General features: G+C 42.6%; 1 protein-coding gene across 7 annotated transcripts in view; it reads left to right on the top strand.

Moving 5' to 3' along the window:
- Window positions 1-15,915, top strand: part of ndrg3a (ndrg family member 3a) — a 34,719-nt gene extending 18,804 nt beyond the window's left edge. For 5 of the 7 annotated variants that reach the window (XM_042406372.1, XM_042406375.1, XM_042406373.1 and 2 more), the window contains 14 exons: window positions 8,653-8,758; window positions 8,919-9,039; window positions 9,327-9,389; window positions 9,482-9,542; window positions 10,506-10,592; window positions 11,524-11,580; window positions 11,895-11,998; window positions 12,144-12,209; window positions 12,302-12,353; window positions 12,480-12,527; window positions 12,660-12,695; window positions 12,794-12,845; window positions 14,143-14,181; window positions 14,749-15,915. In XM_042406372.1, coding sequence (XP_042262306.1) covers window positions 8,653-8,758; window positions 8,919-9,039; window positions 9,327-9,389; window positions 9,482-9,542; window positions 10,506-10,592; window positions 11,524-11,580; window positions 11,895-11,998; window positions 12,144-12,209; window positions 12,302-12,353; window positions 12,480-12,527; window positions 12,660-12,695; window positions 12,794-12,845; window positions 14,143-14,181; window positions 14,749-14,921 — 1,065 coding nt within the window. In that variant the 3' untranslated portion in view covers window positions 14,922-15,915. Of the gene's footprint in view, window positions 1-3,167; window positions 3,523-8,652; window positions 8,759-8,918; window positions 9,040-9,326; window positions 9,390-9,481; window positions 9,543-10,505; window positions 10,593-11,523; window positions 11,581-11,894; window positions 11,999-12,143; window positions 12,210-12,301; window positions 12,354-12,479; window positions 12,528-12,659; window positions 12,696-12,793; window positions 12,846-14,142; window positions 14,182-14,748 lie in introns of those variants that run through there. The other 2 variants (XM_042406378.1, XM_042406377.1) reach the window with 2 other exon arrangements.
- The last annotated feature ends 963 nt before the right edge of the window (window positions 15,916-16,878 follow it).

Raw genomic sequence — 16,878 nt, 5'->3', positions numbered from 1 at the left:
TCCATTTTTATGTGCTGATTTATTTGAATTAGACTGATATAGGCTCAGATTTTGAAATGTCTGTTTTAGTTTAAATAAGCTATGTAATATCACTGAACCTGACTACTATAGTGTAATAGGGCTGCAACTAACAATTATTTTCATTATCGATTAATCTGTCAATTATTTTCCCAATCAATCAGTGGTTTGGTCCGTAAAATGTCAGAAAACAGTAAAAATGTCAATCAAACCAAAGCCCAAGATGCAACCTTACATGTCCTTTTTTGTCTCGACCAACAGTCCACAACCAGTTTACTGTCATAGAGGACAAAAGAAAACATTCACATTTAAGAAACTGGAACCAGAGAACTTCAGCATTTTTTCTTAAAAAAAATGACTCGAAACGATTAACGGATTATCAAAATAATTGACGATTAATTTTCTGTCAATCGACTAATCTTTGCAGCTCTACAGTATAGTAGTAGTACAGAGACACATGCCCACATGCAGTACAAGACATTAGCAGCAGACTTCCCATGAATGCAATGAGTTGTGGGGGAGGGGTCCTTACCACTGCACCATCACTCCGAGCTGCCGATGTGACATTCCAGCAGCTGGAGGACGAATCCAGCTGCTCTCCTCCCGTCTTCCTCGCTACTAAAGCTCCCACCACAGGCGATCCACAGGCACTGCAACAGTCATGTCCAAGCCCTGTGCACCTGCATGGGTGTGTGTGAGAGGGAGGGAGGCGACGACGACAACGATGATGATGATGATGGTGGTGGTGGTGAAATGGGGTCACAGAGGACAACCTAAGGGTGTGGTGCTGCAGTCTTATGTCCCCTATGATGTCTTGCTTACGTCACTAAGAGGCGAGTAGGGGAGGAAGGTGTGAGTCAGCCTCCTCCACCCATGGGAGCTGCTGTGTTTTAAGTGCATACTTACACACACAGAGATACTTCATGGACATGGAAACGGCTGACTGTACACTGCAAAAATAGAACATCTTAGACTTGATGCAGTTTGCTGTGGAGAGCAAAAGGTTAAGATGTTTTAGTTTGTCACTGAATGGTTTTGAGTTTATATTTGCCACTATGAGTGTATTATTTTTGACAGTATTTTCCATATAGTCTATTCATCATCACTTATTAAGGCTCACATTTCATTATGTTGGATATTACGGCCACTTTCTTTCTTTCCTCGATCCTCTACCTTTGCAACACAAAGACAAGAAGAAGCCGTCTATTTATTTATTCAGATAAACGGCTGCCAAGTCATGCCTTCATCTTTTTAAATCGTCACTGCCTCACTGAGCTCAGCAGAGGGTGCCATAAGCCTGTTCATGTGTGGCTGGAGGGCTCTGCCTTTGCATGATGTCTTTTCAGTCCGCTGTGCTTTTCTTGTTGTTTGCATGTCCTAAAGGTAAGCGTAAGCATCAAAAAAATGTAATGCGTTGCACAGATGTAGCTCAGTCACCACCTTTAGAAGAGGACGATAGGATGAAGAGAGATTTGGCCATGTCGGTGGTGGTTTAATAGAAAATGTTTTCCCAAGCTTATGCATTTTAATATGCAGAAACATGAAATCACTGAATTATTGAAATCATGCCCTAAATCCTAACAGGGTCTGCGCAGATCTGTACATGGAACTGAGCTATGCAGAGCGTCTCTGTCTGCCTGTGTGACTCCTCAGACTGCAGAGCCCCGCTGAGACACTCGATGACTCAGTGCATGACACAAAAGAGGCACCTGCTCTGTTGAGGAAATGGTGTACATGTGTACGGTCACACACATCATCTCCATTAGCTCATGAGCTGACCGATCACATGTACACCTTAATCTGGCATAAATCACTGAGCACCATGATCTACACACGATGACTTAATGACTGTAGATGGAACAAAAATAGACTGTAATCATGTGGGTTTTTTTAAACCTTATACTTTGGTTAACAAACAGCATGTCTATGGAAGTAAAGGTTTAGAGATGCTACTCTCTTGTGACATCATATTATATAAAAAAGCCAAGTGCATATTTTTGATATCCATATTTATTCCCTTTATCCTTTATTCTTACCCCTTTTTTTTTAAACAAATGCCAGTTATTATTTGTCTTCTCTGTGTAATAAGTGTTTTTTCCTTCAAATGCACATACAATAACATATGTGTCAGTGGCACCCTCTGTGGGTTAGGACAAGGAAATTTTAGAGGAGAAACACTGGAAGTTTACAACCAAGCATGCTAGTACACTGGCTAGCCAATGAAAAGGCTCATCCCACCCAATCGGTGCTGTCTGCCTGCGTGCCATTGGCTGCATGGAGCAGCCTGTCTCAAACAAAGGCGTAACACCCTGCACTGCCAGCAGCTGTGCAGATGACAGAGGAGAGCAGAAAACCAGAGATCAATAAACTATGTGGATCAAATGACTCAGAGGGAGGTTTAGGAGAAACAGATCCTTTCATGTTGGGTTGTGAATGTTGGATAAAAATAGTTGTGGGTTCATTTTCTGGGAAGCCTAGAAGATGAGGTCTATCTTTTTAAATGTCGACACTGAAATGAATACTGGAGCACTGCAGGAAGATTTACATGATAAAGTAGTGTTAGGAGTAGGAGCCAAACAAAGCTATTTTTGGTATGTATCATACTGCTGCGATTTACGCTATTTCTGCTGAGTGACTCACTCTCGGTATTGAAAGTTATTAACTGGGTCTGATCGAGGCCGTTCATATTTCTTATTCAGACTCTGAGGTCATTCAGATTCTTCTCCCTCTGCAAGGTGAAGCAAAAGTGAACCTGGAGACGGGTGTTGTTAAATCTCAGTGGTGAGCAGCCATTTTGCTGATGCAGAACACAGCCCAGGGTGAGCTGTCAAAGTCAGCCTCCTCTCTTCTCCTCTCTTCTCTCGCTTCACTTTATCAGTATCACTACGTGACGTCAGCAGCCTCCCCATTTTCCCGGACTGCCTCTGCATCCTTTGCACCCCATCACCCCTCTTTCACCCACCCATCCCTCTCTTCCACCCACTCTAGCCCCCCTCCTCTACATTCTCCTCTAGCTCCACCCTCTCCCCCTACCCACCTGACCCTCTGCAATCCAATTAGACGCACCGGTGGCTGTATGTACGGACGCACTGTGACTACCAAGCACAGTCTGCAGTCTCACTCTCCTCCCCCTCGGTCTCTTTCCTGCTCTCTTTCCCACCTCTTGTCTCTGTCTCTCTCTCTCTCTCTCTCTCGTTCTCTCTGCATCTTATCCACCCCCCTTTTTCTGCTTTCATTCAGATTATTTACCCATCTCCTCCTCACTCCCTCTGCCGTGTCTTTCTCCTCCCTCTCTCTTCCTTGTCGCTGCCGCTCTAGCCGCCTCACCCTACATCCCTCCCTTTTCTACCAACGCTCCCTCCCGCCTCCTCCTCCTCCTTTTGGAGATCTTCAAAGCTGTCCAGCACACACTCGCACATAGCAAAACACACTCCTCTCCTGCGTGGGAAAAACATGTCAGCTATTCTGGACCTGGACCAGATTGCATGCTCTGGGAATGGAGTGGTGAGTGACAAATGCGTCTTGCCTGCCTTGACAGACCTGGCTGGGTCTTGCAGCAGGGGGTTCTGGTTCAGATTAATGGGGGGTTGTTGTGCGGTTTCCCCAAAGACAGGGTGACAGCAGCTGGTTCTGGGAAGGGAAAAGCTGGTGGGGGTCTTCCTGGCTCCTTGTCACCACCTTCGGCAGACGGCTGAGACTTTGGGGTTTTTGTTTCTGGGCAGCTGCTCGTATGGGTTGAACATTTGTTCAGTGTGTGTGTGTGTGTGTATGTGTGTGTGTGTATGTGTACAGGTCACACAGTGCCCATGTGTGCAGTCAGCTCAGCCTAAACAGGCTCAGGGTGCAGTGGTGCATTTTAATGTGATGATATGAAAGATGCATATGTGCAGTGCTCAAGTGTCTCTGAATCTGCAAATGCCACAACCAGAGAGGATGTGTACGTGCCCATCAGTAAGTGGGTGTCCATGAGCAGGGTCATTGGTATGTGTTTGTGTGTTCCAGTGTGCATGCTCGTGCATGCTCTGTATACCCATAACTGCAGGGATGCATGTATGCATGTACAGTTAATGGCTGTGGATGGTGCAAAGTGCCAGCATTGTGCTCTTTTTGTCTTTTGGAGAGGGTGGGGTGGGGGGGCAGTATGACATACTGCTCTCCTTTCTTCACCTCACCCCACCTCCCTCACCCTACTTCGTCCTGGGACCAAAACCCGAGTCCTTACCTCCCTGTTTGCCCCGAGCAACCTCTTGAGGCGCCTTTCCTCAAAGCACAAACCCCCTACTCAGTATTCCTGTCTCACCTACAACCTCCCAAACACCCACACACACTCTTTGTCCAACAACTAGCCACCATGAATGTATCAGAGGGGATGAGAGGGGTGCTGCCATTGCAGTGCTCTCCTGCTTTCCCCCCCTCTAGCTGTCCAGGCTAACAGCCCCACCCCATGTCTGTTTTCTTGTGATGCAGCCGTGTGTACATATATACCCATACGCGGATGTGGGTGTGTTTGCGTGTTAGTGAAAGGAAATGATGAGAGGCAGAGTTCTCAGATCAATACAGCTTATAAACCATCAGCAAACCAAGAGCTAATGGCTAGATAAAAGGCCCTCTCCTTCACTTTTTTTTCCACAACCCCTTTTCTCCAAGATTCTCTACCCTTGCTTGTTCCAGGACATGGCTTGAAAGACATGATAAATTAAAGCGATGCGCCCCTTCTGTTTTAAGGCACACCCTTCTGTTAGTCATACAGGACTCCCCCTGTCTTCTCTCTCTTTCCTCCTGTCTCTGTCACTGTGTCCCAGCTTGCTTTCACGCTCTATTTCCTCCCATCCACTCCCAAACTCTCTCTATCTCTTGTTCAATCTATCTTATCTTCATCTTCTATTCCCCCCACCCCATGTTCCCATCACCGTTTTCATTTCGTTTCACCGGTGGGGCGTACACGGCTGTTTCTTGCTGGCCCATGTATAGTACCACGCACATGACAGAAGGCAGGCATTTGAACAAGTGTGTTTGCCTCGTTTCATGTAGCAAAGCCTCTCTGTCTACACGGAGCGTCCTTGACTCTGTCCTTGTCTAAAAGCGAAAAATTTCTGCAGCAACACAGCCATGCAGAGTTTCCTCTCTGTCTATAAGAGCAACCTGTTATAGACAGAGCCCCCCCACCAGGCAGGGGTTGCAGAATCATTTCATTATCTATGAAAAGGCCTTGAATGAGTGCAGAGCTTCCTGTCAGTAGAGGAGTTTCTTTAGAGTTTATTCCATCTTAGGAAGCAAGGTTATATTCAGCAGCTGTAGATCGTAGCTCACAGTGTTTAGCAGGCAGTGAGGATTGCTTTGTGTTGTTTTGTTCTGCATAGTTTTCATGTTTTGGTGTGACAGGCTTATCTCTGTACCAACGCCCACACAAATGGAGATACATCTCATTCCGTTGTTGTCAGATGTGTAGCTTCCCGCTCGTGTTGCTGTGTCCATTACAGATTGCAGATGCAAATTACCGCAGCCTTGTCCTTGAGAATTAACCTTCAGCACCTCTGAAGAGATTGTGACACACTTCCATCAGCCAAACACCTACAGCGGGAATCCAGGAAGGAAAATGGCAGCTTGCACAGTCAGAGTCATGCTCCGTCTGTGTCTGTCAGCCATAACCTGTGTCTCTCGTCCGCCCAGGCTCACTCTCTTTATTATTGATGACCAGTGGGCCTTGAGACCAGGCAAGCGCTGTGCCCCGCCCCGCCGTTCACTCTCTGTGCAGCACACACACACACACACACACACACACACACACACACACACACGCACACACACACGTAGCTACGTCATACACACCCTTGTATGCAGCACCAAATATTGCTGACCTTGGGAAGTGTGTATGTTTGATTGTGTAATGCAAAATGAAGCTGTAAATCTGACGGGTGGTCTGGAAATTTGCTTTGTCACTTGTGTGTGTTGTCTCACCTCACATTATGTCACTTCCTACACATTTCTGAAGCTCATAAACACTAATTAGAGCCTCTGTTTGTCTGTCTGTTGTCATCTTTTAAATTATCTGCCCCGTTTAACTTATTATTATTGTTATTCCAGTGTTTTCCAGCCAAATTAATTGTCGGCTGAAATGAACATTAAGCTGTTTAATGTGTTGTTTTGTAGAAGCACTGTGAAACACTAACACGGGGCTTCCTTGTGCTTGATAAAGAAAGATATTCAAAAAAAACGGTAACGGAGAGAATGAGTCTGGTGTGAGCTCTTTGAATTTTAATGGGGCTTTCTGCAACGACATTCTGCAAAGCAAATGACTGGCATTTTTGCAGAGTCATACTTGTGAAAGCGCTGCGAGTTTCAGACCCGTGGATAAAAAGACTATTTTCCCCGCATGAAAAACCTCTTTCCCAGACAGCCCATTCAGTGCTTTGTTTGACCGGGGGCATAGGGGATGTGTGATGGAGACAAGAGGTGCATGCTTTGCATGCTCTAACCAAGATAGGAACCCCAAATGTCGTGCTGGTCACTGGGTGTTTAATTGAGGGAATGTGTGTGTCCTGTATCTGTGAATAAAATCATCCCTTCAGTGTTCAAGCGTTGTTAAAGGCTTTATTTAGACTGAATTATTTTCACTCTACCTGTTTTACATATTCCTACTTTATTAATACAGTAATGCTTAAATTGCTAATTTTAGCTGAAATAGTTACAAGTCTGTTGTGGGAATCACGTGTATAACGTCTTGTGTGGTGTATGGCTGAGATAATGTTCATGTAAAAAGAAAAGGCCCACGCACTGTTATTAGTATTCCACAGCTTAAAGCAGAAGGCTGGAGTTTAATTATCAACAAATCCCCTGAGAAAAACAAAAACCAACTATGAATTCATCCTACTAAGTATTGTCTGCATAGGCAAAGCCTGATACAGCTTAAGCCTCCATGCCATAGAATTCATTGTTGCTCAAGGACTTTGAAAACACAAAAGAACCATATTGTTGCATTTGATGACATATTCTAGTGATGTTGATCGGTACTCACCCTGCGTCTCTGATGCATTACTCACTATCCACTACGTCCAGTAATGCTACATTGTGAACAACAAATCCGTGTTGAAATCATAGAAATAAACAAAGGAAACAATGTCATAAAACAATTTTCTTACCGTTTGCGCATATATCTCTCCAGCACCAAACGGGAAGCAGCAAACCGGGTAGTTACTAAGGTAACAGCTGAAAAAAAACTCTGTCACACACACGATAGATTGTGAATTAACAGCGTTATGAGTCTGTGTTTAAGTTGGCATGTATCTGATCCACCAGCCAGCACGTATTTTAGTGAGAAATCTTCATTTTTTAAATGGTTCGCCTCTCATTCCCACAGTCTTTGCCACTAAAATAGCACAGCTAAACAACGGAGGCTGGTAGAAAAAATCCAAAATGTAAAGTTTGTATGGAAATAAAGTCTATCTTTATGGATTATATTGATGCCAAATTGACAAGAAGACTGTTGACATGACACCTTTTTATCTTGTGTTTCTACAGTTATGTAGGAATTGTTAATATGTCATATTTCTTAAAGGGAATTAGATGTAATATTTCCCCGGAGAGTGCAGGGAGCTTCAGTTTAATTCAAACTGCTAATATGTATATTTTTTAACATTTTGTCACCACTACAGAAACAGCAGGTAGCTGCTAGAGTATAATAAGGTTGTCTGACATTGACTGCTATTAGTTATTGGTTTGATTAATGGTTTACAGTCTAATAATGTGTGTTGTATTGATTACAGACAGTGGCTGAACAGGCCAATTATCATCTAACTGTACTCGGTTTCTAACGGCAGTATGCAGTAAATGGTTGCACTTTGTGTGTGTGTGTGTGTGTGTGTGTGTGTGTGTGTGTGTGTGTGTGTGTGTGTGCTTGATGGTGTTATTAATGACTCCTGATGAAACTTGAAAGCTCAGCATTCTCATTGTCCTTTAGCTTCCCTTTTTATAAGTCATATTAACATTTATTCACCCAGAAAAAGCGAATATTTCTCTGTATAATATCACCTCCTCGTTCTGTCAGCTGCTGTGTCTCTGCTATTTGGTATTTTATTTGTTTCATTTTCAGATACATTGTTAACATACATGAATATAACCATAATTATAACCATATAACATCAAACACGACAGTACAATTTATCAAATAACACAAATTGTATTGGGGTCCCACTCAAATGACCCCCTGTGGGCCCCGGGGCCTCACTACATCGAAATCAACATCACTGATCTTAGTTTATTATAACAAACACAGCCAGTGTAATTTATTCTGAAGCCGCTTTACAACCTTCATTCAATGTCTAGAGTGTAGCTCCATGTCAGGCAGACATCACTGAGCACTGTTTGGAACGCAGCTGAAAGAAATGAACTACACTGTCTTCACAGTTCAGCATAAAGCCGCTTAAATGCTATTTTTTAAATTTGTTTTTGGAGCTCTCTGGGGCAACAGCTATATCAGGCTTTAACCATACGAACAGTTTCATTTCTGTTTAGTTTTTTTTTAATGGGATTTGTTGAGAAGAAGATAAAATAACACAAGGATTAATACTTTTTCTCTTTCCATTCATTGATCGATCAGCTCTGATCTGTTTGCTCCTCTCTTCCCCGTGGCTGCAGGAGCATGACATTGAGACTCCCCATGGCGTTCTCCATGTGACCATGAGAGGCGTTCCCAAGGGCAACAGACCCGTCATCCTCACTTATCACGACATCGGCCTCAACCGTGAGTCAGCCAAAAATAAAGTCATCAATACATAATGTGACGGGTGTAATGAAAATGCTTTATTTTTAGTCTCAGCACCTTGGAGTCACCCTGAGGTCCTGATAGTTGAAACTTTTGAACTCTCGCATAATGAGTGTGTCGTCTGTTTGCATCTCTCCAGACAAGTCGTGCTTCAACACCCTGTTCAACTATGAGGACATGCAGGAGATCACGCAGCACTTTGCAGTGGTTCACGTGGACGCGCCCGGCCAGCAGGAGGGTGCACCTCCCTTCCCCAGCGGGTGGGTGCCAGCCTGGCTTTACATGCGCTGATAAATGGGATCACAATCATTTCAGTGCTGTTGGAGGAGCTACAATCAATTCATTTAGTTAGAATGTAAAATGAGCTAGTAGTTCATTTGCTAATGGAAAAGTATTCATTATCCAATCTATTCAAAATCCTGACGCTGGACTTTTTAAGTATTTAAATTTATGATCAACTCAATTTCTCCGATTAATTCAAACATAAAGAATTAAATCGAGCAGGTTGACGTACTGGCATGGACTCACATGTTTCATCTGTCTCCAGCTACCGCTACCCGACCATGGACGAGTTGGCTGAAATGCTGCCCTCTGTGATGACTCAGCTCAAGTGAGTGCCCCCCCCCGATGGCTGATCAGTGATGATGTGTATAAATTGACTATTCATCTCCAGGCCCACAGTAACCGGTGGTCTCTTTGCAGGGTCAACAGCGTGATCGGCATCGGTGTGGGAGCAGGAGCGTACATCCTTACCCGCTTTGCAGTGAGTCCACACAGGGACCAGATCATCTACGCTGTCATACCTCTTCACTTTTCTATTCTTATTCCCCCTCTCAGTCTTTTTTGTCCACCTCCCTGTCTCGCCTATAATAATTTAAGGTTTTCAGGCCTCACAGCTTGTTACACTGAACATTAAAGCCTCCCATCAAGCCCACACAGGGCATCAGGGTTCTCTACAGTCTGCTGCATATGCTGCCATTCCCCAGCTGATGAATCACCTTGGTGATTCTCTCTTTTCAGTGGCTTACGTCTTGTTTCCACACTCAAAGCAGTGCAGCTAAAATAAGCACAATCTGTGTACAGTGGAGCAGAAAGAGCTAGAAGTGACAGAGAAGAGCGAGAAAGATGAATAATGAAAGAGAGGATGGTGGTCAGGGTTACGAAAGGAAGGTGTGGGGATTAGGAATTGTAGCACTGGGCTCTCTGCGGAGCGTCTGTTCCTCTTTAGAATTAATGAGCAAAAATTGATTCTGAAATGCGTTTTGCTTTAACTGGCTTGGAACAAAATGTGTTTACCCTTGATAGATTTATAGCAGCTGTTGCTGCATTGCATTTGCATTTTGTAGGAAGCAGCTTCTGCAGTACTGTATGGATCTTAGATTTCCCCAGACATCCTCTTTCTATCCTCAGGCAGTTCCAAAGCCGCACCCTTTAATTTACAAGCCCATCTTCATTGTTTCATGTCTTGATTTAAGGGAACAGATGTGCTCTGGTCTCCATCATGTTAGAAAACATTGCAGTCCAAAATTTTCACTGCCAAGATGTAGATACACATAGTCATAGTTCACTGGATTAATGAATGTTGAGAATAAACCACACTGCATGCTTACAAAAGAGTGAAAACTAGCTCATCATACGAAAACTGTAAGCACACCACAACCCACAAAATACTAGACAACACCCTTATTTGTCAAAAAGGCACTGATGTGAATCCTTCCCTTCCCAGCTGAATAACCCCACCCTGGTGGAGGGGCTGGTTCTCATCAATATCGACCCATGTGCCGAAGGCTGGATCGACTGGGCAGCTTCAAAGGTCAGTATAACTACTGTGCTATAAGCCTAGAAAGACCTCAGCACGCTGCAGCGCGGAGCTAAAGCTTTAATAATTCACCAACCATTTCAGTTCACTTTCCAGTGTTTTGTTAGATTGTGATTAATGAATGCATTTCAGTCAGCCGGCTTCCTTTATGCTCTCTACCCTTACAATACTATTTTAAGATCACTTTTATATGTTATTTTATGCTTACTATATGCCTTCTATTCTATTTATAGATTATTCATATATTGTTACATATTCTATTTTGTTTGGTTCAAGAAGTAAATTAAACAAGTCCACTAGTTTTAGAAGCATGGACCTTTTTATTCTGGATTTACTTGATATATTTTTACTTCAAAAAAGACAAACAGGATTCATTTTCTGGCAAGAAGTTCTTTGAAGATTTGGATGTAATAGCATTAAAATCACAGGCAGGGCCTCTAATCCTGTGTTAATTTGATTATACCTGCTGTTTCTTGGTGAGGTGCACTCCAAAGTTAATGAAAAATAAAAAATAAGATTTTTACAAATGTGTCAAAAGAGCAGTAAAGCTTCTAGTGCTCACTCATTTGGATTTGTTTCATTTTGAGTGTTCAAGTACAGAACATGATGGCTCACAATGTTTTTAAGATTATTTTTTCAGGCTCTCGCCTTTATTTGACAAACAATGTAGAGACAGGAAATGGAGCGAGAGAGAGAGGGGTATGATGAGCGACACAGGCCCCTCGGCCGAGAGTCGAATGCATGGACGTTGCGGTTATGTGGCCACCGAGTGTGTTCAAGATGCACACAGTCATAGGGGCGGGGGAGGGCTTCATATGACCTTTTATCTATATACACTGCATCACTTGTTGACAAGCTACATTTTATTTTCTCTTACTATTATTTGACCATTAAAAATAGTCTTGTCTTGTCCTCCTGCCCACAGCTGTCTGGATGGACCAGTAACTTGGTGGATATCGTCATGTCTCACCACTTCAGCACTGTGAGTCTACAGTGCTCAGCCTGTGAAAGAGGGATTGTTAACCTTTTTCATTGACAGTGTGAAACAGTATCTGAACCTCAGGAGGATTTTCTTGATTTCCCAGGATACCTTTACCTCATCTCACTCACTATAACAGATAATTACTAATTATTCTATTTCTGTCCTCTCAGATACATAGACTGCTAGATTGTGACATGTAGATTACAGACTGAGTTTTTAATAACTGATAGTGCTGAAGCTAAGCACAAATACAGATCCCAGCTTTCAAGTAGAAGAAAGATTCTCCTATTTGAATCAGATTTTCTGTCCCCCAGGATGAGCTGACAGAGAACCAGGAGCTGATCCAGACCTACCGTCTCCACATCGCCCAAGACATCAACCAGGACAACTTGGCCCTCTTCTGTGGCTCCTATCAATAGTATGATGCAATATATATTATCTATTATTTATGAGCGACTGCCAAGTCATCTTTTATCCATATCAGCTTACGTAGCAGATATCCACTCAGCTGTGTATGTGGTCCAGCTCCACTAAACACATCATAATTTTTCTCCCTTCACCAGCCGTCAGGAACTGGACATCGAGCGGCCAATCGTAGGCCTGAATGAGGACACCGTCAACACACTAACGTAGGTGTCGAGATCACACAAATAAACATTTGTCTCTGAGTGCACGATGTGATTTTAGAATATTTACACCTCATTCTTTTTTCCCCATCCAGATGCCCTGCGTTGCTGGTGGTTGGTGACACATCACCTGCTGTGGAGGCTGTGGTGAGTTATACACCACTCTGTAACTCTCAGTAATCTAAGAAGCTTTGTGAAGGATTTGCAAAAGAGCAGCGTTTGCTGTTATTTCTATTTTTTGCATTCAGTTGTAACCTCTCTTTGGTGTTTCAGGTGGAATGCAATTCCAGGTTAAATCCAACCAAGACCACACTGCTAAAGGTGAAGCTTTTGTGACACATTTTATATCATGCATATCACACATGATCCTTTTTTTACTGTAAAAACATTTAGTAATAGAATAAGAAGCTGTAAAATATATACTTGAACTGATCATATTTTCTGCACTCTCAGATGGCTGATTGTGGAGGCTTGCCCCAGGTTGTGCAGGTGGGTTTTTCTTTCTTCAGACACATTCATGTCATTTAGCAGTATTCTTTTCTAAATGATCTTCTAACTCTTAACTTTTATGCTTTATCTGTTGACAGCCGGGGAAACTTGCTGAGGCCTTCAAGTACTTTGTTCAGGGCATGGGCTACAGTAAGTAAACATGTCTTTCAATGTATGTGGTCAGTACATGAAAACATCAAAATACATAATGGAAGTAGTTCAAACTAGTCTATACTGAATGTCCAAGAACTGTTTACAGACTAACACCCTTGGGCTGACGTGTTTGTGGTCAAGGTTTGTCTGTGTTTTGAATTTCCTGTTGACGTGAGCGCAATGACAACTGTTGCTTAAATGAGAATTGTTTTCACTGCAGTCTCCTTTGAGCTGTAGCTGAACACCCCTGCTGATGGTGTTTGGACTGTGTCCAGCTGTGCATGAAAAGACACCGTTTTTTTGTCAGCCTGGTCACGGAGACGCAGCCTGTGCAGCTCAGTGGGCGCTAACGGCATTTCTTCTCTGCTCTTTGCAGTGTGTGGTACCCACAACCCTCAGTAGGTGAGGTGTGAAGTGCTTCTAGCATGATTGAAATGACACTGGCACTCGAGATGTGCTGAACAGCAATTCACTTCCTGTTCAGAGTGGGCGTTAAAAAGAATTACCTCTCTTTTTTTTTCTTTCTTTTTTTTTCTTTTGCCTGGTGTGCTTTTCTTTTCTATCCAGAACTGTTTAATGATGCCGTCTCCCAGAGAGACTCAATGCATACTTAAACAGGCCTCCAGGTTTTTACAGTCATTCATCAGCAAAGAAAAAAAAAACAACAACAAACACATTTGTGTCAGACCGTACTGACTTGTGCACCAACCAGACACTGATCCATGGATGGATGAATTCATGAACGTAGGTTTGCTTGCTCTGGCCATACAGATGACGCCTGTCAGTGTGTGTATTTCTGTGATGCTAATTCTCTTTTTTGCTCTCTCCTGTTCCAAAAACCCTTTGACCGTGGGAGGCACCCTCGGGTGTAGCTATTATGTCAGTGTCTCAGTGTTGCTTAAAGGCCATCGAGTCCCCCTGTTGAGTAAATGCCACTGCAGGATTAGAACAGATTAAAAAGAGTGTTTTCATGCAGGGAAAGTGTGGAAAATAAATCTTAACACCTCAGCATGTTTCTGAAAGCTGCTTTTCCCTCATTAACACGTTGCCACAGTGTGAAATGCAAAAGGGAAACAGCTCAAGAGTACAGGAAAAAATATTCTAGTTTGCACACATACCATGATTTTTTTTTTTACCTGTTATTGCTAGCAAACAGCTATTTGTCCTCAACAATTGAAGCTGCAACAGAGACTCTGTTTGAATGAGAACTACACTGAGGTGGGATAAAGCAACAGAAGAGCTACCTTTTCAACATTTCTCCCTCTTTCTTTCCTTCTTTAATCATTACTTACAGTTCCCTACGTTCTTCTCAGTCATCTGAGCAACGAATCAGGTACAGGGTTCTTGAGCAGCTGCCACTTAGAAGGCTTTGAACCCAAACGGCCTCAAAACTTCCTTACAGTAGATGAATGTCAATGTATGCATACATTCTGTAGAGGGCACTGTTTGATATTTTCAACAGCAGCTCAGGGTGATGGATACAGACAGTATTAAACGCAGTGAAATATATTATTTCCACACATGCATACTTTGACACATTCATCTCCCTGTAGGAGTTTAGTTTGTCCCCTTTAGCATGGATTCTATCCTCAGTGACCTATTTTGTTGCATGACCCACTGGTGTTGCTTCCTGTCAGTTGAGTTGGCTTGCAAATGCTTTATTCTGCTGTTGTATTGCTTTGATTTTTTTTATTTTTTTTCCCCAACAGTGGACACGTGCATAATTTTCTGTTAAACATCTCTTTTATTTGATTAGTCTCCATATTTGAGAGTTGTTTGCATGGGTAAGCACTTTTTTTTTTATTGTCGTGGTATCCGGCTATGTAAGTGCACTGAGTCTCTGTGCTGTGTGAGCGGAATATTAATATGCATCACAATCACATTTCCATTTTCTTTTCAGTGCCGTCAGCAGGAATGACTCGTCTGGCTCGCTCTCGCACCACCTCCTCTTCCAGCATCACCTCCATGGACAGCAGTCGCAGCCGCACCAACCTCAACAGCCTGCTGGAGGGCAGCGCCACCGGGGCCCTGGACAGCCAGGCCAGACCCCAGACCATGGAGGTTTCCTGCTAAACCCACCTCCCCACCTCCCCTGCCCCACCCCCACCCCACTGCACCCCTGCACCCTCCCCATAGTAACTTATGTGCCCTCTCCCTTCTCTCTTTCTCTCTCTTCCTGCTCCTAAGCAACTCAAAGCCAGGAGGGATCTGTAATGAACTATGTGATTAGAAAAGAGGATGTAATAAATATATTAACAGATGCATATTGTTAAATATTATATTGAATACACTGTCAAAGTCACATTCCTATCAGAAACCATAACTACATTCAGATGTGTTGTATATTCAGATGCTCAAATCGTGATCAACTCAACTGTCCAACCTCACCTCCCTTGTATTTATTTTTTTTTCACCACGTCTTTGTTTTAAATGTCTTCACACACAGTGGAAATCCTCCATGTGCTCTAAATAACTTGTAGATTTTCTTTTCTTTTTTTATCATTGCACGGTACAACACCTTCGCTATTTTAACTCTACTCTTCTGTTGTGAACTCTAAACATGGGCTACATTGATTGTGAGTCACTGTATCTTTGTGTGTTTTTAAACCCGCTGCAATGCGTTATAGAGGGATCACTATTGTAACTGCAGAAACAGGATTACAGCCTGTATTTAAAACGATGACGCCAGGTAAAACTGTGCAGTCGATACATGCAAGAACCATCACATACTGTAATCAAAACTCTGGAGAGAGCTGCTTTTAAACATTATAAAACGACATTCAATGTTAAAGGAAACCTGTACCAGTTTGTCGACTTCACATTATTCTCATTTCTTTTGGATTCTTTTTGTAATTGAGCTCATCGCCTCCTTTTTCTTTCTGCTTTGTGTTGATGTTTTTTGTTCAGTTGAATAGATTTTAGTGATGTTTTAGCAACCTTTAACATGTGGGTTCTGGTGTGACAAGTATGAATCCCTTCACTTACCGGCCCAGTGGTGCTTCTCACTGTCTGCTGATTCATTTTTCAACTCATTTATATTACTACTGAATAAAGCTACATGAGAACACCTGTGTTTTTCATTTATCAGCACATTACTAATAATTCTGACTACCAGGTGCATATAAATAGCAAGTTCAGGGAGATTATCTGAATGAAAGAAAGAGAAATTAAACAAGAGTCAGCTCAGCAACTGCTTATGCTTTTCCGTCTTCTGTTAGTGGAAAAGTGAGGTGACTGTGGCGAGTTAGTTTCCAACCGCAGGTCTTCGTATTTCCTTGCTGTGTGAAAACTTTTGTCACAGATGAGTCGGTCTATATTTAGCACGCTTGAAAGAAAACAATGGTCAGCTGCTCTGCAAATTGAGATGAGGAGATTGACTTAGAAAAGAGAAGAAACACAGAAGGTCATGGCAAGATAAATTTTAATCTGATGTTCATATCAGCCACTGTGGCTTTTTTTTTTATCATTCTGGTTTCTCCACTGTGCAGCACATCTGCAATTTTCCTCAACTGAAGTGAAATAGAAATGAACTTCTCATCAAGTGGACACAATATTAAATGCTATTGATTTAACTGGTGATTACTGAGGTCAGTGTTCGTGCTGCTGTATTGGATTGTAATATCTTCTAAGGTTTTGTTTCCACCCCCGGTGCACAAAAATCAAAATGATATAACACAAATCCTCTGTATTTCATTGCAATCCAGACAGAAACATTAAAAAATACTTAGTGTGGAGTTAGAAAACACATTTATAAATAGAGATGTTGCAATATTTAATGAGATAACTGTGAAAACAAGTCAATAAAGATCTGCCATGATGATAAGATAAAATGTTTCATTCCATCTGCGTTATCAGGCAGTTCTCAGTGGTTCAGCATTAATCTACTCCACACTGATAAAGATTCTTAGTACATCTGTTTAAAGACTAGAACAAGAGGAGATTTTCTCAGCCTTGTTAAATTCTTAATAACATCAGTAATTCAAATTCTTGCAGCCATCCCCGACGTCAATGAATATGTACCGCTTAAAGC

This window comes from Thunnus maccoyii, chromosome 3 (assembly GCF_910596095.1).
Source record: "Thunnus maccoyii chromosome 3, fThuMac1.1, whole genome shotgun sequence".
NCBI lineage: Eukaryota > Metazoa > Chordata > Actinopteri > Scombriformes > Scombridae > Thunnus > Thunnus maccoyii.
The sequence above is the reverse complement of the archived record's forward strand: the minus strand, read 5'-3'. Positions and strand labels throughout refer to the sequence as shown.